The 25,779-nt window shown below is 48.7% G+C and overlaps 1 protein-coding gene across 1 annotated transcript in view; it reads right to left on the bottom strand.

Moving 5' to 3' along the window:
* Positions 1 to 25,779, bottom strand: part of EGFL6 (EGF like domain multiple 6) — a 56,415-nt gene that overhangs the window by 13,639 nt on the left and 16,997 nt on the right. The window contains exons 2-7 of the mRNA XM_047844632.1: positions 19,941 to 20,080; positions 13,909 to 14,001; positions 9,308 to 9,427; positions 6,359 to 6,478; positions 3,513 to 3,647; positions 1,616 to 1,738 (exon numbers count right to left, since the gene is read on the bottom strand). Coding sequence (XP_047700588.1) covers positions 1,616 to 1,738; positions 3,513 to 3,647; positions 6,359 to 6,478; positions 9,308 to 9,427; positions 13,909 to 14,001; positions 19,941 to 20,080 — 731 coding nt within the window. The remainder of the gene's footprint in view (positions 1 to 1,615; positions 1,739 to 3,512; positions 3,648 to 6,358; positions 6,479 to 9,307; positions 9,428 to 13,908; positions 14,002 to 19,940; positions 20,081 to 25,779) is intronic.

Raw genomic sequence — 25,779 nt, 5'->3', positions numbered from 1 at the left:
CCTTAAATACCTACGGGCACCACGTGTACTTTTCCATGCTCTTTGTTCCAGACGAAATGCTGCCCAGTTCTTCTGGCGGTTCTGCAGAGAATTTGATTTCTAGACTCATCCTCCTTGACCATATTCTTTGGCACACACTCTCGTCCAGTGGCACTCAACCACGGCCCACCGGGGTACTGTGAACTTTTATGGCTGTGGGGCTCAGTGTCTATCACGGTGCGGACACTTTGCTTTTGGCCACCACGGAGTGGCCACTCCGCTGTGTCACCAGGAGCACTGGCCATATAAGGACACGGGACAGGTCAAGGCAGAACTTGAAGCCGTACGTGTTGGAAGACGTGAGAACCATGCTAAGGGGTATACAGGACAGTGGAGTCAGGGCAGTGAACAGATTGAGGCACATGATGGGCCAGTGCTAAAATGGACCAGACCAGGGGTGCCCGGGTGGCTTGACGGTCGGGTGTCCGACTTCAGCTTGGGTCACGATCTCACAGCATGTAGGTTCAAGCCCCGCGTCAAGTTCTGTGCCGACAGCTCGGAGCCTGGAGCCTGCTTCGGATTCTGTGTCTCCCTCCCTCTCTGCCCCTCCCCACTGGCACTCTGTCTCTCAAAAATAAATAAACATGAAAAAGAAAATTTTTTTTAAATAGAGAAATAAAAGGGACAAGACCCGAGGGATAAACCTAAGGGACCTCAGACATTACGAGACACTTTCGCCAGGACGGAGACTGCAATGTAATCACCACCGGCCTGTCTTGGTAGACGTTCCGGGTTCTTATGGTCATTTCTAGTTTGCCAGACACACAGCAAGACTATGTATATTTTGCCCCTACTCCCAAGTTGAATGAACGAAGAGCTGGTGTGTGATTGTCCGTGCTTCTTTCCCTGCCTTGACAAACCCTAAGGGCTCCAATCGGTATTGTGGTATCACAGGACGCTGGGGACTCTATCAGCGTGGCTCCCTGGGGGACCACATGGAGAAGAAACGTCGGCGAGAATACACCGCCAAGAGCAATGAGTGTCACATTTCATGGTTCTACGTGTGGTTTGTCAATTTGAGATTCACCACCTACGCAGTAAGGAATTCACCAGCAAGAACAATGGGACTCTTTGCTAAACGTGTGAATCTAGGTTTGAGGATGACCGATAACGTGCCGTCAGCTTTGTCCGACTTGCTTTTGGTGGTGTATTCTGGAAGAAGTTCTGATTCCTGTGGTCAACAAGCTTGTGGTTCTAAGCCCCCGACGTGTTAGGATTGCTTGCTACTGTGCCATAACCTGCCCTCTCTCGGCAGGTAACACGGGCCCAGGGCCATTTGTCCTTAAATCTTCTTTTCGGTCGTTGAGAGTGCGTTGTGACCAGACAGAAATCCAGGACCTTTGCTGCTCTGTAAGCTTTAGTGGCTATGACTTCAGTGAGTAGTGAAGATGTGGTCCAGTTAGCAGAGAAGTCAAGGCTGAGTTAGAGTTTCCAAATATTGCATGCACACGTTATCATACGTGCAGAGAGAGAGAGAGAGAGAGAGAGAGAGAGAGAGACAGAGACGAAGGGAGAAAGAAGAGGAGAGAATGCTTTACTGAGAATAGCTAAGACGCCATGAGCAAATCCTACTTACCGGAACACTGAAGGCCATTGCCTCTGTATCCCTGCTTGCATTTACACTTGAAGGATCCTTGGGTATTGAGGCAGTTGGCATAGAGGCTGCACGGATGGGTATTCCCAGCACATTCGTTTATATCTAAAAAAATGTGAACGCTCCCGTGAACAACTCTGCGGCTGCCGGGCTTTGCTAAAAGCCCGACTATCCCTTACACTTGACCAACTCCAGGGCCGACCCCTGAACACCTGCCAACAAACCACGTGGGGCCTGAGAACCGGGACGCCGTCAAATCTCCCAATGCCTGGCTTTTGCCCGACGCCGGTACGCAGGGAACTGGGGGGCCCCTCGCAGCCCCCCACACCCCCAGCAACCTCGACTGCTTATCACAACTACTGAAAGCTGGAAGATGTTTATGTCTTTTTCTGCACGTTTTCATCTGTCTAATTCCAAACTAAATAACGGCATCAAAAAAAAAATTCTACATGTGGAAGGGCTCGGAACTCCTAACCAACAAAGGAGAAGGGGGGTTATGAACCACTGACATCATCTAAACTCCTAGGCATTTTGTTCCAAGGCTGCCAGGAGCAGGGCTGGGCTGGTCGGAGCTTGTCTGCTGGACCGAGACCAGGAAAGTTGGCCAAATTCCACCCAAGTGAGAAGTTCATTAGCCCTCTTCTGCATCTGACTTGCTATCCACCCTTTGGGAGACCTATGCACACAAAATAGCCCATTGTTTTTAAGTCAGCCACCAAAGGAGCCCAGATGCCAATCTTAATCCTTTAAAATCACAAGATGGGTTTCTTCTGGAAGCTCTCCAGGGGAATTCCCACCCTGTCCAGTGGAACCGGCTAGGGATCCAGGAACAGGCTACTTCTCAGGGACACAGCACCACTGGGTTACACAGCTGGATGGGTCTGCGGCGGGACATGGGGTCCAAGCCCACGAGCAACACGGCTGTGACGAGCCGGTGAAGAATGGCCTTTGTGTTTGAAAAGATCTGAGTAAAGAGCTGGGGAGTCTTCCTAAGACGGTTCAAAATGCTGGAACCAACGGTGGCCATGGTGCGGTCACACAGGACACAACCTGGGACGCTCTGCACGTGGGGTTGAAAGAAATCCCACTTTCCCCCAACTGTGGGCTTTCCTGTCACGCACACGTTGGCTCCACGTGTTACACGAATAGGCATCTACAGGGAGCCCGGATCTCCCTTCACCGAAGGGCAGGCCCCGTCCCCCATTACATCAAGGGCAGTGCGGATGCACCCCAGGTCCCCAAACACCGTACTTTACTCGCTCGTTCGGACTCGGAATCCCTTCACTAAGGGCCCAAATATCTTCTTTCACACAGATCAGGCCAATAGCCAACTGAGACCAGAATCTTATCAGAGAGTGGCTTCGGTGACCTGGAAAGGGAACATCTTAGGCCATTTGGAGCCTGAACCATGAAAGGGGCCTTCATCTTCTTTACACCTTTGTCTAATGCCACCCCCAGAGGGAACTGTCATGAACAGATCGCGGAGATCAAGCTCAAACAGGCCTTTTTAGGCTTCCTTTTGTGCTATATTGTTTCCATTTTTAGGTATGTAGCTGGAAAGTCAAAAATTAGGAAGAAAACCAGCCAAATTTTTAAAAAACGCACAAAAACCATCTTAAGATATTTGCCCCCAGAACAAACGATACCCGCTGAGGTCCCTTACTTTTGACCTTGACTGACCTGCCTTCTTCTAATTCATCTCATCAGACTTTTCCTAAAAGCCAGAAACAAAACAATGTGACTTATTCTGTATTGTTAAACTGGTCAGTACAATAGACTGTTCAACTAATAGACGGCATCGACCTCAAAATATCCGTAGACGACGGCTATAGGTTTGGGGGGGGAGAAGAAACAGGGAAACGGTGCGACCCACTCTTACCTACACAGTCATAGCGGCCACGGACATATTTCAGTTCAAAACCAACGTGACATTTGCAGTAGTAGCTTCCAAATGTGTTCACGCATCTTCGACTGTAAGGGCAGCCAGCTTTCCCAGAGGCACATTCGTCGATATCTAGGACGCAGAACCAGAAGGCGTCGGCGATAGCCAGAACGGCACTTTCCCACCAAATCACACCCGCACGCACGCACGTGAGCCCACACGCACAGCAGTCTCTCTGATTATTCTGCCAGCATCATACCCTCGGGAGGTGTTCTCAGCACACTCACGGCTCTTCCTCTTATGTGTTTCCATCACGTTGTACATCCCGTCTTAGAGACGTTATCTCACGGCACTACTTACATTCACATCTGTCCTGGTAGGCCCAGGCTCCTCTGGGGCTGGGAGATGCCTGGCCCTGGGGACATATACGCTACAGGCTTGGTGGCTGAATTACTACCTTTCCAGGTATATAGACCGTGTAGCAAGGTCATGACCCGAGCCGAAGTGGGACGCTTATCCGACGGAGCCACCCAAGTGCCCAAGATGTGGTTTCCTGAAACTGCACCTAAACAGAAACTGTGTGATGATGCAACTTCAGCAGACAACAGGGTCCCCTCCATTCCTTGTGAGTCAGGTCACCGAGGGGCCGGCGGCAACGCTGAGCAAAACAGCCAGACTCCGGCTTTGCGTTCACGATCAGATCGAGCAGATGGTGTATGTTGTTCATTTGGACCTGTGGTGCATTCTTAAAATACTAAAGAAGTGTCGGACTGATCAAAACTCATTTCTCAGTGACCACTTTTGTGCAGATCAGCTTTCCCTTCAATAAAAAAGGCACCCGACAAATCAGAGGTGGTGAAAATTGCCTTCGGTCTGGTCGAGAATTAGCCTTGTCATATACATCTTAGTTCACCAAAGAACGTTAAACCCGGTGAATGTAACTAAATCGGATTACTCTCAAAGAACAGAGCCAAAATTGTAATTTTACGGGGATTTTTAAAAAAAGATGTAACTGCTTTAGGTAACCTGTTTGGCGGAACTTTCTAAATGCAGCTTATCAAGTTAGGTACATTTAGAATAAACGTCCAACACCTTGACTGAAAAGTATTTCTACTGCAGTCAACAAGTAAGAATATACTTATTTAAATAAAACAAAGGGGCGCCTGGGTGGCTCAGTCAGTTAAGCGTCCGACTTCGGCTCAGGTCATGATCTCACGGTTTGTGGGTTCGAGCCCCCCGTCGGGCTCCGTGCTGACAGCTTGGAGCCTGGAGCCTGCTTCGGATTCTGTGTCTCCCTCTCTCTCTGCCCCTTCCCTGCTCACGGTCTCTCTGTGTCTCTCAAAAATAAATAAATGTAAAAAAAAATTTAAATAAAAAAAACATTAAGAACCCTTTCAATATTCTGATTTGGTTTGAGATCCCTTATTAATGCTATGTGCTCACTTGCTCTAAATACCGTGTATCTTTAGTGCAATGTAAGTACAGATCCAGGAGGATATACAGTTTGGTTGTTGAACAGAATACAAATCCACAAGGGAGCTAAGGCAGAAAGTGTTGCATCAGTCACTGAGGGTGCCCTGTGGGTGCCCCACCCATCGCCCCTCAGCACTCAGCTACCTGCCTAAGGCCGTACCTGGGACTTTCTGCAATGACCCTTATCCGGGCTGGGCTGGGCTGGGCATGTCCTCGAGTCAGTGTTCTGGAGCCACTCCCCCATCAATAAACTTGACGCATAAATCTGCCCCCCCCCCCCAACTTGCTCTGGAAGGAAGGAAAATGCGGAGGCAGCTCTCCCAGCCTCCTGGAAGGGCACAGATGTTTAACCGGCTCATTGAACTCACCCCGTGCTAGGGTCTTCCCTTCCCTTCTCCCCTCCTCAACCAGCATTCCCTGAGATCACCTCCCAGATCAGCTCCTTGCTCGGGGTCAGCTTTTGGGGACCGAAGACTAAGACACAAAATAAGACCAGAGAGAGTAAGAGCCCAAAGTTCTAATCCAGTGACTTGACTAAATTCAAAGTTATAAATGATGGCTGTCTCTCGCCCTCTAATATTATGGATTTAATTTGTTCACCCCTCCAAGCGGAAATGATTTTGGAATACTTAGTTCACATAATTTAGAGCAACCTTTAAAGACCACGAGAAATTGGTTACTTGCTGACTTAAACAGTGTACAAGGGATAGACTACTCTCAACAGTTTTAGATCTAAAAAAAAAAAATAAGTAAATACATTAAAAACAAATTTTTTTTACATTTTATTATTTATTTTTGATAGAGACAGAGCGTGAGTAGGGGAGGGGCAGAGAGAGAGGGAGACACAGAATCCGAAGCAGGCTTCAGGCTCCGTGCTGTCAGCACAGAGCCCGACGCGGGGCTTGAACTCACGGACCGCGAGATCGTGACCTGAGCCGAAGTCGGACGCTCAACCGACTGAGCCACCCGGCCGCCCCAGTAAACACTTTTTTGTAGGAAAATATTAGTTAGAACCCGAAAGGGAGTCCAGTGGCCCTTGGGATTTTATCCACTGAATGGCAGTAAGTAGCAGGTTTCTGTGGGATGGTGATTGAAGTGAAACATACAGGGTAAATGTACTAAAATAAGATGGCCTGTATCCTTTTTTCCACTGTGACATTAGACAACCCCCAAATAATAGAGAAGTGTGCTTTCCAGCGTCCTAACGGGTGTCTAGAGTATATGTGGCTGATGGCCTCAGACATGGGCATAAATCTGTACTTTCAGGAACTTTCGGTCTAGTCAACAAGCAGACTGTGATGAGTGAGACAGAAGGAGGTCAGGAAAGGGGAAAGGAGGAGGAGTGGAGGCCGGCCCTCCTGCTGGGCTACCTGTACAAACTCTTCCATTCGGCGCCAGGCGGAGCCCCGAGGACGGACACAGACAGCGAGGCCCTTCCTCTGTGTCTTCGCAGCTGTACTGGCAGCTTGTCATGGCACACGTCCTGGAGTCTGAAAACGTAGGCAAGGATTAGCCGAGGTGATAAAAAGCACTTACTGAGGAACCATCTCTGCATTCTAGGACATTCGGCGGGACACCTGCAATGTATTATAGGATAAGCACACTGTCTGAGACCCGAATGGAATCTGGGCAAGGGTGGCCTCTTGGTGGCCCCCACGGTCTGTTCTGCGGGCCGGTGTATTGAATTTGATCGTCTTTAGGTCGGCACGTCCCTGGCAGTTACCAGAGACTGCATCTTCCTCTCCTCTCGCACATTCTAAAGTCATTTTAAAAAAAATGTTTATTTAGTTTTGACAGAGAGAGAGAGAGCCGGAGACACGGAATCCGAAGCAGGCTCCAGGCTCTGAGCTGTCAGCACAGAGCCCGACGCGGGGCTCGAACCCACGAACCGCGAGATCATGACCTGAGCTGAAGTCGGACGCTCAACCGACTGAGCCCCACAGGCGTCCCTCCTCTTGCACATTCAAATCACTCTTTACGTCACCCGGCTGGCGTCGCTACGCTGAAATGCAACTTCTGATGGAGATGATCAGTCTGAGTAATTAGGGCAAACAAAAATCTATCCCTTGTACACTGTTTAAGTTAGCAAGTAACCAGTCGTTCACATGGCTGTATTAAAACATGCGGCAAATAGGACCGACTGGCTGCCCGAAAGCCATCCCGGACGCCTTTTCCTCTTGCCACTACCGTCGTAGAGGCTGGAAAGCCAGTTATGTGTCTTCATCCCGGCTTCCTCTGCAGCAACAAAGGGTGGCCATAGGACCCAGCCGTGGCCAAAGAGATATACAGAGAAGTCTCCTGGAGGGAGTGGGGCTTCCCCAAACATGCTGCTGCATGACAAAAAGGGACAAGGACGAAAGAGTCATTCACTCACTGACATCACTCCCCTTTGTCTAGCACGCCTCAAATGCGTGTGTGATACCTGGAGCTGGGGCAGCCATCCTGTGACTATGAGGTCACAAGCATGAGCATAAAATCCATACCCTGAGGATGGCAGAGATGGAGTCCTTGCTGAACTGTTCTAGAACTGTGTGCCTTCCGTTTTTTCAGTACCCGAGATAATTTAGGTGGATTTTCCGGTTACTTGTTGCTACACGTAACTTGTCTCCCATAAATGCATTTCCCTAGCACAGGCCTACTATGTATGGATCACGCGTGTCTACTATAGGCAAGTATGGTGAATATACTCCCTTTATCCACCATGGGCATCCGTAACATGCCCATCACTCAGCGGGACAAGAGAGACTGCCAGGAACCAGGTGAAATAAAATTAGGAAAGAGGTCCAGGGCTCCCTGGACACTCTGAGCTATAAACAGGGAGGCACAGGCAACAGCTTCCATATACAGAAATAGACAAAGAGGGTAAAGGATACATACACAGGTCAAGGTAATGTAACAAACACCCACCAATGGTAACATTTCCAGTTTATACTCTTTTCCTCTTGCGCAGCCTCTTAAGATTAGTCTTCAACATTTACCTAATTCTATCTTTCCGTTTGGGAAAAGATACCTTTCTTGGCACTGGTTAGGCTTTTCGTGGAATGTTTCAGAAACATCCATTAGTACATATCTATTTAAAAGTGTTAAGTGATCACTGTAAAAGCCTGGATGGTAATTCCCATGACGGGGTAGGGAGGGAGGTTCTGACAAAGTTCTATTTGGTAGGTGTTACAGGGTTATTCTCGCCTTAGGAGAATTCATGAAGCTACATATAATATAATATATAATATCATATGGAGATATATATATATATATAGATGGATACATATATATGGAGATATATATATATGGAGATATATGTATCTATATGGAGATATGTATATACACATACACACACACACATACATACTTGTCTTTGGTGGGTTTAATTTATAATACTAAGGATTTTTTAAAAAAAAAGACTTTGAATGTCTGCTTTATCTCTTAAGCTTGCTTGCCAACAGAGGATCTAGGTGACTGGTGGTATCGGGCGCTTTGCCAAGGACCGAAAGCACAAGGACCCGTCAGGAGAGCAGCAAGCCATGCGCTAGCCAGGACTGCGACACTGTGGCACAGGGAGCTAGCAGAACACCTAAGCTCCAGGTTTGCTGGGGACAGCAGGACAGAGCAAAGAGAGATGGGAGGGGGGAGGAGGGGAAGAAGGGAGGAGGGGGAGAGGGGAGGAGGGCAGGCAGGCAGGGAGGATGGGTTTGCCTGTCGGCTGTAACATTAAACCGAAAAACCTTCCCTCTCAATAAATGAATAGATGTACTCTCACCCTCCCACGGGACATGGGTTTCTCTTTATCAAAGAAGGGCTTTTCTTTTCAGGAATGTGAATCGGAATGTATTCCCAACAAGAGTCACTAATCTTTGAGCATGGGGCAAGGGGCGTGAGAAAGGCAGTTGGTGGGAAGATGGGAAGTGGGTGGAAAGAAGATGTCCCAAGATGGAATTTCAATGCATCACCTTCCCAAGGCAATATGCTCATTTTCAGGAAGAAACCCCATACAACCCTGCATATAGAGATATGTAAGTTCTTTTTCTTCCCAGTTAGCTGTTTGCTTTAAAAAGCCAGTGTCCAGAATAGGCAAATCCAGAGAGACAGAAAGCAGGTTAGGGACTGTGGGGGAGCTGGGGGAGGAGGAGTGGGCAGTGATTGGTGATAGGCACAGGGTTTCCTTTTGGGGTGATGAGGATGTGGTGACGGTTAAAATGGTGAATTTCACGTTTACTTGTTTTACCACCTTCCCCCCCCCCCCCGCCCCCGCCCCAACTGCTCAGATGGCAAGAATCTAGTCTCAAAGGATGACGGAGAGCAGCCTGGCTGTTGAAACTTACTCGCACACGTGGCATCCGGCATGAGCACGTGGCTGCTCAGGCAAAAGCACTTGTAGCTCCCGTGTGTGTTCACACATCTGTGTTGGCACGGCCGGGGTTTTAGTCCACACTCATTCACGTCTGCACGGGGCAGGGGGAAAAGGGAGAAAGGTTAACCGGATTGGGAAGCATCAAGATGTAGGATTGGGTTGGCCTCCCTGGCCCCCACCGGTGGGGGTGGGTACAAGGGGCAATGAGTCGCCTCTTCTCCAGTCATCATGAAAACTCCATCCTGAAGGACGAATGAGCGTGCGGAGCGAACAGGACGATCACGCGCCATCGGAGGGGAGGCAGACACGCACAACCACTTTGGACAAATGTTGGGCAGAATCTACTGAAGCTAGATACAGATTTACCCAAGGACCTAGCAGTGCCTCCCCTGGGGAGATCCCCAACAGCAACATGGATATGTGCCCACCAAGAAAACACGTGCTAAAATGATGACAGGACAGAGGCTGATATATACAGGGCTTGAACTCATCAACGGTGAGATCATGACCTGAGCCAAAGTGGGGTGCTTAACCAACTGAGCCACACAGGCGCCCCGACAATAATGCTATTCTTAATCGCCCCAACCATCGACATCCAAACATGTCCCAACAGAAGGAACACTATTATGGCAATGAGACTGGACAGAGTACAGCTACAAACACAATGGATGAAGCTCACAGACGTGAGAGCGAGTGGAAGACGCTATGAGACAAACGAATACATTAAAAATCAGGCAAGGGGCGCCTGGCTGTTTCTGTCATTAGAGCCTGCGACTCTTTTTTTTTTTTTTTTTTTAAATTTTTTTTTTCAACGTTTATTTATTTTTGGGACAGAGAGAGACAGAGCATGAACGGGGGAGGGGCAGAGAGAGAGGGAGACACAGAACCGGAAACAGGCTCCAGGCTCCGAGCCATCAGCCCAGAGCCCGACGCGGGGCTCGAACTCCCGGACCGAGAGATCGTGACCTGGCTGAAGTCGGACGCTTAATCGACTGTGCCACCCAGGCGCCCCTAGAGCCTGCGACTCTTGATCTTGGGGTGTGCATTCGATCCCTACATTGGGTGTAGAGATTACTTAAAAATAAAATCTTTAGGGGCACCTGGGTGGCTCAGTCGGTAAAGCATCCGACTTCAACTCTGGTCATGATCTCACGGTTCGTGAGTTCGAGCCCCGCATCGGGCTCTGTGCTGACAGCTCAGGGCCCGGAGCCTGCTTTGGCTTCTGTCTCCCTCTCTGCCCCTCCCCCACTCATTCTCTCTCGCTCTCTCTCTCTCTCTCTCTCTCTCAAAAAGAAATAAAACATTAAAAAAAATTTTTAAAAACTAAAAAATAAATAAATAAAATAAAAACGATACAGGAGGGAAATAAAACGATCATGAGGAGAGGAGCTTATCTTTGGAAATGTGGTCACGTGGGTCCCTCATAGCTTAACTCCTTGAAGGAAGATACAGAAAGGAGAAAAGAACCAAGTTGTACGTAACACCAAAATTCAGCAGGGTAACAGGCAAAGCGGATCCTTGAAAATAAAGAAGTGGGAATTGGAGAAAGCTGATGAGACATAATGGGAAACCCAGAAACGCCCCGTCACTTGGCCCTAACTCAGAGGTAACTCACGTGTCGCTTGGAAGAAGCATTTGGGGGAAAGACGGCATAGCGGAGGGCTGAGGCCTGTCACCATTAATGGATACATCCGGGCTTTGGTCAGGTCACCCTGGGGGGCAGAAAGGCTGTGGGGGGGGAGACAGACAGTTCCAGACCTGAGCCGACTAGACCACTCCCTCGACACTGATATTTTACTGGGAATCGAACACCAGCATGAAAAATCTCTTCTCTATTCCAAATCTTGGGTGGAGCCATTTCGATACAGAATCCAAGACACGAGGGAGAAACAGGTTTTCTGGCGCGAGCCCCTCCGGTGAGGGACACTGCTGCATGACGACTTAGAAGAGCACGATCCGTGACGCACGTCTCTCCAGCAGGTGGACACGGGGGGTAAGAAGCACCGTAGGGCACCGGCCTCTGTGCTGGTGGTGGGATGGAAGAGGCTCAGAGGTCCCCGCAGAGGCCGCAGGCCCGGCAGTCCCCTCGGCCTTCGTAGCTAATCTCTGGGCTTAGCAGCAAGGCCTGGGGATGGCCGAGTGGAGTGTGCCTGCCCTTCTCTGGGATCCCACCTGTCCATCTGGAACCCCGGTGGCCTGAAGGACAGCTCAACGTGATCTGCGGCTCTTTGTTCAACTGCTTATAGGGCTGGGGACACTTTCTTCAGGCCAGGGTCTCTCAGCTGTAGCACTGTGGACACTTGGGTCAGAGCATTCTTCATGTGGGGTCTGCCCTGTGCACTGGAACATGATCGGTAGCATTGCTGGTCTCTACCCACCAGACGCCAGTAGCACCCCCCCGCCAAAATGCCTTCAGACACTGCCAGATGTCTTCGAGGGGGAGGTTCCCAGATTGAGCAAGTAAAAATACGGGATGCCCAGTTAAAATTTTATTTTATTTTATTTTATTGAGAGAGAGAGAGAGAGAGAGAGAGAGAGAGAGAAAAGCAGGGCTCACCCAAAGTGGGGCTCGAGCTCACCAGATGAGGGACTCGAACTCACAAATCGTGAGATCGTGACCTGAGCGAAAGTCAGATGCTCAACGGCTGAGCCACCCAGGTGCCCTAAGTTTGAATTTTAGATAACTAATACTTTTTAATTTTATTTTTATTTTTTGAAATATTGTTAATGTTTATTTATTTTTGAGAGAGAGAGAGAAAGACAGAGTGTGAAGGGGGAGGGGCAGAGAGAGAGGGAGACACAGGATCTGAAGCAGGCTCCGGGCTCTGAGCCATCAGCACAGAGCCCGATGCAGGGCTCGAATTCATGAACATTGAGATCATGACCTGAGCCAAAGTCGGACATTTAACTGACTGAGCCACCCAGGCGCCCTAATACTTTTTTAGTATACCTATGTCTCGTGCAGTATTTAAAACGTTCATACACTATAATATTATCTGTTGTTTATCTGAAATTTAAATCTAACTTGAGATCTCTATTTTATCTGGCAACTCTTTCTGGGGAACAAGATTGCCCAAATTGAGAACCACTGTTCTCATTATTATAAATACTCTTTAATATCCTCAGATAAATAGCTTATGACAAGTCACAAAGTATCTTTTTAAATACGCTAATTATAATTAAAGATATGCATGTCGGGGCACCTCGGTGGCTCAGTTAGTTAAACGTCTGACTCTTGATTTTGGGTCAGGTTATGAGCTCGCGGTTTGTGAGTTCGAGCCCCACGTCGGGTTCTGTGTTGACAGCGCAGGGCCTGCTTGGGATTCTGTCTCTTCCCCTCCCGCGCGCTCTCTGCGTCTCTCAAAATACATAAAGTTAAAAAAATGTGCACGTCATTCACCCCGACAATTCTATTTTCAGACATTTTTCCTATAACAATACTCAAGGGTACAAGGATACGCAGAGACTGACATCCGATTTAGTATCACTTGTAATGGTGAGAAATTGGAGACAAGGTAAATGAGAGCAGTTAAATGAAATCTTTTTTACACAAATGATAAAAGCATTTGCATCGGGGCCTAGGATACAGCCTTAAAAAGCACGAGCTAGCTCTGTATGCACTAACACGCAAACCGGCCCACGAGAAACATCCCTGTCCGCACCATCACAGAAACAGATCACAGGTGCTCAGTTCGGCACTCCCACTTAAAAAACGTGTTTTTAATTTTAATTTTTGAGAGAGCGAGAGGGGAGTGTGCACAGGGGAGGGGCAGTGAGAGAGGGAGACAGAGGCAGTGAGAGAGGGCTCACGATGTGGGGCTTGAACTCACAAGCTGCAAGAGAACGACCTGAGTGGAAGTCCAATGCCCAAGGGATTGAGCCACCCAGGTGCCCCACTCCCACTTTTTCATTTATATCCTTTTGCACCATTGGGTTGTTTTGCTTTTTTTTTTTTTCCAATAAAAATATGCATTTGGTAGCATAAAAACACAATGAAAATTGTTTTATGTATTTATTTCATTTATTTTTTTAACCATTTTTTTAAACGTTTATTTGAGAGAGAGAGAGAGAGAGACAGAGCATGAGCAGGGGAGGGGTAGAGAGAGAGACACACACACAACCTGAAGTAGGCTCCAGGCTCTGAGCTGTCAGCACAGAGCCCGACGCAGGGCTCGAACTTACAGATCACGAGATCATCACCTGAGCCGAAGTCGGACGCTCAACCGACTGAGCCACCCAGGTGCCCCACAATGAAAACTGTTTCAGAAAAGAAAAATTGTTTAGAAAAAAAAATATTCTAGAGGCCAAAAAAGGCCAAAAAAAAAAAAAACCCACAAAAAAACAAGGCCTTTTGTCTGGCATCTTAACAAAAAGATCAGAAAGACTTCTACATTTTTCTAGAAGAGATGGATTGAAAAATCTAGTCCTGAAACCCTTTTCATTCTAAGACTCGGGTTAAGTCTACAAAATCCCGGGCGCTGTCCTGTATCACAGAGCCCCCCGCAATGATTGCATTGCTTCTGAAAGCCCCGGGGAAAGGTTGGTACTGGGACCCTGGCTCGTGGTACTGACCTTGACTGCACGTCTTTCCGGTGTATCCTGGGAAGCATCTACATTTGTTCGGTCCCACGCACTCCCCGAACTTGCATCCGGGTTCACACAAAGCTGTGGAAAGGAAAGGCGTTTTGAGCGGGAGTAGATTGCACAGAGAAATGCACGTGTGTCACACTCAGCAGCCTTCTGCACGGCACAGAAATCTGGGGGGCCGTAGAGAGGATGATGTGCTGCTCCCTCTCGGGTCTGTTTTCCCCTTGGGGATGCTGGGGAGCCCTCTGCCTGTGAACGAGAGCACTCGCCCCGTCCCGCACCCCCACAAACGCAAGCTTTTCCAAGTTTATCCTCACTTGGCTTAGCCCCGCCAGGCCTCCAAGTGGCATTCCAAGATCAACAAAGCCTCCCAGACCACAGCCAGATAGGTTTGCATCTAAACACAAAAACATTTAATAAAAGAAGTATAACGTGGGAGCTGGAAGAGAGTCCAGAGTAATTCTAGGTCAAGGTCGTCCTCCTTTCTGTCACTCACCTCTCTTTTCTCTTGCATATTGTTTCTCCTGTTTTTCTTTGGAATGAGCAAACTCTATTTCTTTATAATGTTTTATTTATATTTTGAGAGAGAGAGAGAGAGAGAGAGAGAGAGTGCACGCGCACGCGCGCCCAAGTGGGAGAGGGGCAGAGAGAGACAAAGACAGAATGCGAAACAGGCTCCAGGCTCTGAGCCATCATCAGCACAGAGCCCGGCGCGGGGCTCGAACTCACGAGCCGCGAGACCATGACCTGAGCCACAGTCGGACGCTCGACCGACTGAGCCACCCAGCAAACTCTATTTTGAAAGCTGTACGTTATCAGTCAAAAGGATCAGCCTAAGGATGGTGATGGTGATGATGGCGTGAGGCAGGATATGCTTCTTCTGTGTCATTATTTTGTTTTGTTTTGATGTTTGCACCCAGACGCCTGACACAAATGAGGCCCTCGCTTAATATTTGTTTGATGAAAGAAGTGGCAGGAGAAAGAGCGAGGCTGGAGCGTCTGTCTGGGTTGGGGGCAAGCAAAAAGAGTCAACGACGGTGGGAAGTTTGAGTCCGGCTCAAAGGAAGGAGACAGGGAGACGAAGTAGATCAGAAAAAAAGGAAAACAAAAAATGGAAAAACCCAAAGAGAGGAAGAGGCCAAAGGAATAATGAACGAGAAAGGAGGTAGGTAAGGAGTAGAGAGCCCTTAGCAGCTTCTGGATCTAGTAGGAGCCCAGGAAGCAGTCGGGCCCTGAACGGCTGACTCGGCCATTGCCCAGGAAGGCTACCTACCTCCCCTCTCGTTGATTTCCCGGCTCCGTAGGTCTACCTCTAAGCACGCCTGTTCCCCAAGACCCCAGCCTCTTCCCCCTCCACCACAGACCGTATTCTTTGTTAACGTCCACATTTATCTCCCAGTTACCCGGACTCAAAATGCCAGTCATCGCCATTATCTCTTGTCCCCAAACCAATCCGTTGCAACATCCTATCCCTCCTTTTCCACCAAGTCATTCCTCGAACAGGTCTTTATCTACCTAAAGGGAACCACGCTGCCCACAGATGTCTGGGACATTACCCTGCACCCGTCTGTCTCCCGCTTCTCCCCACCACAGCCCTGTGACCAAGTGCTTGACTGGCATGGGGTCTCACAGCCTAGCCCTTGCTTTGGGGGCAGGACAAACTCGGTGGTGGGGTTAAAACTCGAGCTGCCCGGGGATCAAGCCGAAGGCAGACTTCTCTCGACACCACATCTTTGCCTGGCTTCTTCCCCTGCTTCCCAGCTCCCTTACAGATCTCTCCGGAGAGTGCCTCTCAACAGATTGTTTGTCCAGGAAGCCCCCTTACAGGCTCTGCTCCTAGGAAATCCGATGTCAGATACGACATTAAGCCGATATTCCAGAAGCACAGCTCTGATCATGCCAGGCCTTGCGCAGAAGTCACCAGATATTATGAACTGCCTCTAGGATACAGCATAGGTACCATCACCATGGCCTGGCTTCACCTTCGTTCATTCCCTTGGCCTACTCTGTTCCCTAGACATAGGCAACCCTGTGGTCAAACTAGATTGCCTACTCTTCTCTAAATCTACCCTTTTCTGGGGCGCCTGGGTGGCTGAGTCAGTTAAGTGACTCTCTGATTTCGGCCCAGGTCATGATCTTGCGGTTCATGAGTTTGAATCCCGTGTCGGGCTCTGTGCTGACAGTGCAAAGCCTGCTCAGGATTCTTTCTCTCCGCCCCTCCCCTGCTAGTGCACACGTGCTCGCAATCTCTCTTGTTCTCAAAATAAATAAATAAACATTTAAAAATTAATAAATGTGGGGCGCCTGGGTGGCTCAGTCGGTTGAGGGTCCGACTTCGGCTCAGGTCACGGTCTCACAGCTTGTGAGTTCGAGCCCCGCGTCGGGCTCTGTGCTGACAGCTCAGAGAACGGAGCCTGCTTTGGATTCTGTGTCCCCCTCTCGCTCTGCCCCTGCCCCGTTCATGCTCTCTCTCTCAAGAATAAAAACATTAAAATATTTTTTAAAATAATAAATCTACCCTTTCGGCCTCTTCTCACCCACGGGCACCCCTTTTTCACCCTCCAATGGTTAATAGCCTCCTGATCCTTCAAAGACTACTTTGCATGACCTCTGCTTCCAGAAGCCTTCAGGGGTTTCTCTGGCCATGTGTGAACTTGAGAATTCCACAGACCTCTGGCGGGCCTCTCCCATGAAGCCGATCAGGTACCATCTTATTAAATAATTAGACATATATTTGGTTTCTATCCTTGACTTGCATCTCCTATCTGATCCCAGTGCCTTCAGAACACAGACTTAAACATTCATCATTGTTCCTCCCGCTGCGCTTAGCGGTGTCGTGAACGTGTCAGACACGCAAACAGTTCTGAGTCGTAAGTAAAGTAAAAGGTGCAGAACTCTGACCAGGGCAACCTTTTATGGCTCTGAGCAAATCACAAGTGAGAAGGTCGGGAAAAAATGCTTCCCGGCAAATTGCTTTCACTTCTGGAGACAAAAGAGAATTCTGCTTTCCAGCGCCTATTTTGTTATGGATGTGTTCTTGGAGAGGCAGCCTTAAGTTCAGATGTTAGGAAAAGAAATCTGTTACTTTTTTGAGCCTTGAATACCTCTGATGGCTCCCTCGAAAGTTATTTTCAATGTGGGCCAGAGAGGAAAGCCAGGCACAGGGCCAAATAGAACATGAGAGAAATGGTGAATAATATCCCCGCTGCTCTGAGGTCAAAGCTCCAGCAAGATGTTTTCCATTTACAGTGACTTCGGATCTGTGATTCGAACAGCCAGGGTCCAGCACAGGGAAGTTTGGTTTATGTCTACAATGGCCCGAGGTTTAAGTGTCCTCCAGCTAAAGTTCTTGTTCATCCTCCCTAGATTCCTCCAGATTCTCGGTGGGAATGCGTTCACGGACAGCTCTCAGCTCCGTATCTCATCGTGCTAAGTGCCGTACATTTGAAGGGTAACGATGTCGAGCTGAGCCATCCCGCCAAGGGCTAGAAAGTGCCAGCGTGGAGTCAGGGCCTCTGGAGGAAGGAACAGACAGATGGAAGTGACCTCCCAGGTCTGGGGTGTGATTCGGCTTGTTCGGGACGTGCGTTCTCGCCTCATTACCATTCAGCCCACACTCTGGCTTGGGAATCAGAGGTCTGGCAGTCGGGGGCTAATCACGCTGTTATTTGGTGCTTCAAGGAGATGACTTTACCGGCAAGAAGGACCATGCAAATTGGACGTGATACAACACGGATTTCAGATACAGAAATCATCGCAATGCAATACCTGAACCTTGGGCTCGGGCAGCAGGCGGAGGGGGGCGATGGTCTCCCCGGCTTGCCAAACACGCACAGTGAGCATTTCGCTCGAACCCTGTGCGCGTGCTCTTTTAACATCTTGCTTTAAAGCCTCTCCTGCCTGTGGTAGTACATTGTCCACAAAAACATTGAGAACGTGACCGGCTGGCTGCGCCACGGCCAAACTGCTCTGATTTAGGTACGGAACAGACCTTACCGCCCTCATTTATTCGCCAGAGACGTGTCAGTTTTACGGCAGTAGGTGCTGGGGTTTGTGCAACTGTGAGAGATTCCAAAGCACGCGCTTTGCCCCCTGGGTTTTTGCCCCCTTCCAACCTGACTGGCCTCAAATAAAAATGTGCTGTGTCTCGAAAAAGAATACAGCAATGTTTCATTCCTGCATCACCTGGTGCTTTCGGGGACAGGGGAGTTACTGGTCCTTTCCGAATCAAGGGTGATTTATGAGGTATTTTCTACGCGTGCCAGGGAACGAGCATATCCTTCGATATTTACTCTCCTCGTCCTCTGAAGCAGGGCTTAATCTCTCCACATGGAGGAAGGAGAGCCTCAGCCGGCTTACCCACCTTGCCCAAGGTCACAGACGGCGTTCTGAGTTCTCAGGACAATGTCCTTGATGGGGACACTATAAATCCCGGCAGTGTGAGGCCCCACCCTCTTTTTTTTTTTTTAATTGACAAAGCCCCAGGAGAATGTTCTAACTTCACGGAGGTGGGCAAGAACAACCTCAACTATTTTTCTGGTATCTTTATACTCTTATCATCTGGGCACAAGGAGGCTGATGGTGAGAGATGTGGCATAATAATGAGCGGGTAGGAGCATTATCAGTGCCTTCCAGGGTTTTATAGATCTCAGTTATTATCAAGTTCTGTCTTCACCTGTGGTCTATCCGGCTATTTCTTAACCAGCTAGAGAGGAAGAGTTTAGGGCAGAGACAGAAAGAAGGTAGTACTGTCACAAAAAGCTAACAGTTTTGCGCCTTACTGTTTATAATCCAGTTGTGTGTTGATCCTATTGAAGAGATTAAGGGCTTTGGGTTCAGGTATAGCCACCTGCTAGGGACATGGGGACCATGAGACCAGATTCCTGCCCTGAAGGAATGTACCCCCGGTCAGACAGTCAGCTAGGAGGAATGTGGATCGGATTCTTCCCCACTGTGACTGTGGGTTCTCATAGACAGTCATACAAAACAAAGAGGGGCGTCTGGATGGCTCAGTCGGTTGAGCGTCCGACTTTGGCTCAGGTCATGATCTCGCGGTTCGTGGGTCCGAACCTGCATCGGGCTCTGTGCTGACAGCTCGGGGCCTGGAGCCAGCTTTGGATTCTGTGTCCCGCTCTCCGCCCCTCCCCCTGCTCATGCTCTCTCTCAAAAATAAACAAACATAGGGGCGCCTGGGTGGCTCAGTCGGTTAGACGTCCGACTTCAGCCCGGGTCATGATCTCGCGGTCCGTGAGTTTGAGCCCCGTGTCGGGCTCTGGGCTGACAGCTCAGAGCTTGGAGCCTGCTTCCGATTCTGTGTCTCCCTCTCTCTCAAAAATAAATAAACATTAAAAAAATATATATATATAAATAAATAAACAAACAAACATAAAAAAAATTTTATAAAAAAAAGAAAGTGACATAAAAGTATGCAAAGCCTCGTCCTCCCTAGCCCTCCTGAAAATGATCAGAGGCCTCTCTTGGGAGTTCCTCACACATGGTCTGAGAAACCGTATCCAAAGCAAATTACGGTTCCTTAGATTGAAATCCAGACAAAAGGATCAGAAAAATACTTAAAGTGTTTACCTATACGCACCTATCTCTTGAAATATCTAGAAACAGGCATAATGGACTTTAAAAATGTGAGTAACCAAACCATGAAGTAAATGGCTTACTTTCTGGTGTGTAATTGGAGCCTACTGGTTGGATGATTCATAATTAACAAATAGATTTCATTAGCAATCAGTTGGAACAATTATAACTAGAAGGAAGTATACCGGTCGGAGACTGACAGAAGTAACTCACAAGACCCCTCTCCTAAAGCAAATCCTGTCTAGGATGAAGGTAGCAGCCACATTTTGAACGGGAAAACATCTCACAGGAACCCGGACCTTGGGTATAGATATTTCCGTCCCTCTGCTGGGGAACCCACTGACAAGTTGGCGACAATTTACGGTGAAAACCTAAGGACGCTGGCCTCATACTCGAGCACAGGGTGGTCTGAGTTTTTATAAAATTACCTTCACAGCCTCCCTTGCTGTTCCTTCTCCAGCCATAGCAGCAGGCCAGCTTAGTTCCGTAGCGACAGAGCCCGGGCTGCGGTGTGGACGTCGACAGCCCACGATCCTTTGCACTGTGGGTCAAGAGCCACCCGTTAGTACTGAGAAAACAGAAAGGGCAACAGAGACCCTTTCCTGCTAGTCAATGAGCAGGAGAGATGACAAGTACCTGGTGAGTTTCAATAAACCCGCCCTAAGGGCTAAATTAGATTCTGAAAACGTCAATTTCAGGTTGCCAGCCTCTGCCACCATCCCTTACCAGCCTTCCCCGATCATAAGCGCCGTCCATTTCTTTCTTCTTCAGGGTTAAAAGAATTGAGTGACATAATCTATAAAACGAGGGCGCGTGAGAGGGGCCCAAAGTTGGTCTCCGGACACTCCGTGGTGCCAATTTTCCGCTCCAATTCCGCATAGACACAGTGGCGATCCAGGTCTGTGTCTGTTTCGCTGCTGAGGGCGGTAATGTGACTCCCCGGCCCCGCCGCTTTGTCCCAGACAAGAGTGCTGCATTCACCCCACTGGCCACCTGGGAACCACTAGACAAACTGGAATCTCCACACGCCACAGGCAGTTAAGAACTGGAAGGGCTCCAGAGACCCTTTGGCAAAGCCCTCTCATGTCACACATGAGGACACTCCAGCCCGGGGTTGGCGGGGGGGACATTCATGTGCCCAGCAGAGCCGGGTGTCGGGGAATCCAGCCCGGGGCGGGTTCTCGGTCCAGACCGCCTCCCAGAAACACCATTTGCTACACTCCTTAACTGTGGAGCAGGGAGTGGCAAATGTTTCTCATAAAGGGTCAGATGGTAAATATCCTAGGCTTTGTCATAAATACGGTCACACGGTCTCTGAACAGGCACAAAAGCAGCCAGACGGACAAGAGTAGGCAATAGCACACAGGTGCGCATAACTGGGTTCGAGAAACTTTCTTCATGGACACCAAAACTTGAATTTAATACACTTTTTGCGCGCCATGGAATAGTACCCTTCCTTTGGTTTAGCTTTAACCACTTAAAAAGATGCAAACCACTGCTGGCCCGCGGGCTGGAACTTGCCGACCCCTGATCCGGAGACCAGAAAGAGCGAGCCCGGCCATCAAGCGCCCCTCAGCATTCTGGGCCACGAATGAAGCTCGCCCACATTTACTTGCCCGCTGACCTAGTGTCGGACAGGGTTGCTACCAGCTTCTGGAAGAAAAGACTGGAGCTGTGTATTCTGTGGAGGGCTGGGATGGTTTCCTCCCGCGTGTTAAATACAACGTAAAACGTTTCCCGGGCTCTTTGACAGACAAGGAACGCACGCGTTACCACCCGCTTTCTGCTGCACGACTGAATTCTATGCAATAACACCTTAGTCAAGGTCGGGAAGTTACACAGCCTTGCGGTTTTCCCTTGTGGTCTGCCCCTCCCACCAGCCTGGTTCTTCCGTCAAGAGCCACAAAGATACGGTCTGGGACATTTCGTTAACCGAGAACACCGAACGCCAGGATGCTTTTAGTTTTAATTTTTCTTCAAGGGGACTTTCTTTCATCTTCTGCTGAAGTTAATTTGACGGATTTATAAGTCATTCGCTCGACCATTTAGAACTGGGTTTTTCAACCTCCACGTGGCGGACGCTTTGGGCCAGATACATCTCTGCTGCTGGAGGCTGTCCTGTGCAACATCCCTGGCCTCTACCTACACACGCCAGAAGCGTGTGGGTTACACACCCACCTCTCCAGGTGTGGCAGGCGAAAGTGTCTCCACACATTGCCACACGTCCCCTGGGGACAAGACTGTCCCGTTAAGTCCCCCTGCAAGTGAAACCTTTACTCAGCACTTGCGATATTGCAAGCACTGTCTTAGACACATAGAGTGATGAAAATAGACCCACTGTTTTCTCTCTTAAATTCCCAATCTATTGTAAACAGATATATTGCAGTCGAGGACAGCATGGTAAGTATCCTTTGCGACACTTTCAGAGCTCTGACCGAGAAATAATACAGTCACCTGTCATAATCTGATATGGATATTACTAACAATTCTTCAAGGGATCCCACAAACTTTTTTTTTAATAAAAGAAAAAACTTTTAAAGTTCACTTATTTTGGGGGAGGGGGAGGGACAGAGAGAGAGAGAGAGAGAGAGAGAGAGAGAGAGAGAGAATCCCAAGCAGGCTCCACGCTGTCAGCACAGAGCCCGACGTGGGGCTCGATCTCACAAACCATGAGATCATGACCTGTGCCGAAATCAAGAGTCGGACGCTTAACGGCTGAAGTATCCAGTTGCCCAAAATACCACAATCTTGACCTAGTCTGCACGTTACTAAGAATTCCCAAACAAGAAAGCGGACTATGGAACATAAAGTGTTATGTGTGTCAGTCCACACATCATGATGCGCCTCAGAATCTTGGTTTAGTATTTTAAAAATTGATAAAATTGACATAATAAAACACAGTACATTTTAGTATTCGCTGTTGGGAAACCATCACCATTATCTAATTCCAGAACAGTTTCATCCCTCCAAAAAAAAAAAACAAAAAAAAACCACAAAAAACCCCCAAACCACACCCATTCGTAGTTCCAATTTCTCCCCCTTCTATCCTCTGACAACCACAAATCTACTCTTTGCTTTGGGATTTGCCTAGTTTGGACGTTTCACATAAATGTAATCATATGTGATCTTTTGAGATTGGCTTCTTCCACTTAATATGCAAAAGGCTCATCTGTGCTGTGGCACGTAACAGGACCTCGTTCCTTTCTACGGCTGAATAATCTTCCATTGTATGGATACACCACATATGTTCATCCATTCAACGGCTGATGGACATTTGGGTTGTTACTACATTTGGGCTATCACGAATAATGCTGCTGTGAACATTGCTGCACGACTTTTTGCACGGACACGTTTTCACTTCTAGGAGTGGAACTGCTAGGTCATATGGTAACCATGTTGAACTTTCTGAGGAACTGCTAGAATGTTTTCCAAGATGGCCGCATCATTTTACATTCCTGCCAGCCATGGACAAGCCTGCTGATTTCTCCATTCTTTTTTTTTTTTTAATTTTTCTTTTAACGTTTATTCATCTTTGAGAGACAGAGAGAGACAGACTGTGAGCCGGGGAGGGGCAGAGAGAGAGGGAGACACAGAATCCGAAGCAGGCTCCAGGCTCCGAGCTGTCAGCACAGAGCCCGACGCGGGGGTCGAACCCATGAACCGTGAGATCATGACCTGAGCTGAAGTCGGACGCTGAACCGACTGAGCCACCCAGGCGCCCCCCTGATTTCTCCATTCTCACCAGAACTTGTTATTGTCCATTTTTTTTCATTACAGCCATTCTAGTGGGTGAAAAGGGGTATCTTACTGTAGTTTTGGTTTGCATCTCCCTGATGGTAATGGTGTTGGGCATCTTTCATGTGTTTATTGGCTATTTGTGTACCTTCCTTGGAGAAAGATCTATTCGGGTCCTTTGCCCATTTTTAAATTGGATTATTTGTCTCAATGTCCTTTTTTTTAAAAAAAAATTTTTTTTTCAACGTTTATTTATTTTTGGGACAGAGAGAGACAGAGCATGAACGGGGGAGGGGCAGAGAGAGAGGGAGACACAGAATCAGAAACAGGCTCCAGGCTCTGAGCCATCAGCCCAGAGCCTGTCGCGGGGCTCGAACTCACGGACCGCGAGATGGTGACCTGGCTGAAGTCGGACGCTTAACCGACTGTGCCACCCAGGCGCCCCATCTCAATGTCCTTAAGATGTGAACACAAAGATTGAAACTAGTCAGTAAAAACAGCTATCCCCAAACCTTGGTGAATAAGGTAATGTAACTTTGTCTCACCCTGCAGAAAACTCTTCCCCCTAGAACTTCAGAGTTAGTTAGTTTCTTTTTCTTATTTTTCAAGTTTATTTTTGAGAGAGAGCGAGCGAGTGCACGCATGAGCAGGGGAGGGACAGAGAGAGAGAGAGAGGGAGACACAGAATCCGAAACAGGCTCCAGGCTCTGAACTGTCAGCACAGAGAGTGACTTGGGGCTCGAACTCAGGGGTGGCGAGGTCATGACCTAGGCCGAAGCCACGCAGGCACCCTTCAAGACTCAGTTTCTTCACTACACATGCCTCTCATAAACATTGACAAAGCACGCACATCTGCTTTCTCCTTTAACAACCTGGAGCTGATGTTTGGGGAGCAGAGCAGACAGAGGAACTAACTCTGCCTGGGAAAGAAGAGGAAGGTGTCACAGGGGATGTTGACACTGGGGTTGGATTTGAAAAGAAAACATGACAGAGGTGCCCGGGTGGCTCGGCTGGTTAGGTGTCTGATTCTTGATTTTGGCTCAGGTCATGATCTCATGGTTCGTGAGCCCAAGCCCCGTGTCAGGCTCTGTGCTGACAGTGCGGAGCCTGATGGGATTCTCTCTCCCTCCCTCCCTCCCTCTCTCTCTCTGCCCCTCCCCAGCTCATGCTCGCTCCAAAAAACACAAACATTTAAGAAATAATAGAAATCAAAGAGAAAACATGACAAACAGGAAGACAGGGATGCATTTAGTTAGATTTCAATCTATCAACTAAAACCTTGGCGATGACCGTGGCCAACTTCTTGCCTACAGGTTTGCAAGGGAGGGCCTTACCTATTTCCCGACGCCCCAAGCTCAGCTTATTCAATAGGACGTGAATATGTATTGAGCGCTGAGCTGGGGACTGGGGATACAGAGATGAACATAGTCCCTGACTATGAGCTTTCAGACAAGAGGGTGAGGGTAATAGAGGCACTAAACATACTCCATCAGCTATAGAAGCTTAAAGCAAAGAGACACACTCTGGTTGAAGAGTTCCAAGATGGTCCCTCTGGGGGCACAATCTTTCAGGGAAACGGAAGATGAACAGAAGTCAACCGCATGGAGTGAGGGAAAGAATATTACAGGCAGAAGTCACAGCACGAGTGCAGGGTAAGAGCTAAGAGACACCATGCTGGTGCTCGAGGAACCGAAAGAAGACGAGAGGATCGGAGGGAACGGAGGAGAGCGGGTTACAACGCAGAGTGCCGTGTTAGTCAAGCTAGGGCTATGGGGCCTCGTAACTGAATGGTCACACGGCAGCACGGAAGGGTTTGAAGTAGGGAGGTTATCTGATAACATTTTCCTTTAGAAAACTATTATCGTGGCAGCAGTCTGGAAAGTGGACGAGACGGAGGCAACACGGAAATAGGGATGCCAGCTGGCTTGGAAGATGCTGGTCTTTTGGACTGGAGCAGTAGCAGGGGCAGTGGGGAAAAGTGAATGGTTCAAGGTGGCACCAAAAGACTTGGTAATGGATGAATCTTCATTCATTCATTCACTCACTCATTCACTCATTCATTGAAACATTCAGTGTTTACTGAGAACCTACCATGTACCAGGCATTGGGATAGTCTCCAGAAGCTCAGCAGCGATCATGAGGAACGTCAGCTCTCAGCCTCACAGAGGTCGTATTCTGGTCGATCAGACGCGGAGTGTGAGAGGGATGCAAAAATGGGAAGATGGCAGGGTGTTGCTTCTGGAATGGGGAGCGTGGATGGAGGACCACATCCAGGAGCAGGGTAAATGAGGAGTTGTCTTTGGGACATGATAATTGTAAGGGCTCATTAGACGGGATGTTGAGGAGGAAGCTGGAGGTTGAGGCCAGAAGTCCAGGAAGCAGGACTGCATTCCGGAGGCTTCCGGAGGTACTTGATTACTGAGTCCATGGGAATGCATGTAGTGTAAGAAGAAAAGGCGGCTTGGGGCACAGCCCCAGGGAAACTAGCACGTGAAGGTGGGCCAAGGAGGGAGGGGAAAGGTCCAGAAAGAG

Source organism: Prionailurus viverrinus, chromosome X (genome assembly GCF_022837055.1).
Source record: "Prionailurus viverrinus isolate Anna chromosome X, UM_Priviv_1.0, whole genome shotgun sequence".
NCBI classification, from domain to species: domain Eukaryota; kingdom Metazoa; phylum Chordata; class Mammalia; order Carnivora; family Felidae; genus Prionailurus; species Prionailurus viverrinus.
The sequence above is the reverse complement of the archived record's forward strand: the minus strand, read 5'-3'. Positions and strand labels throughout refer to the sequence as shown.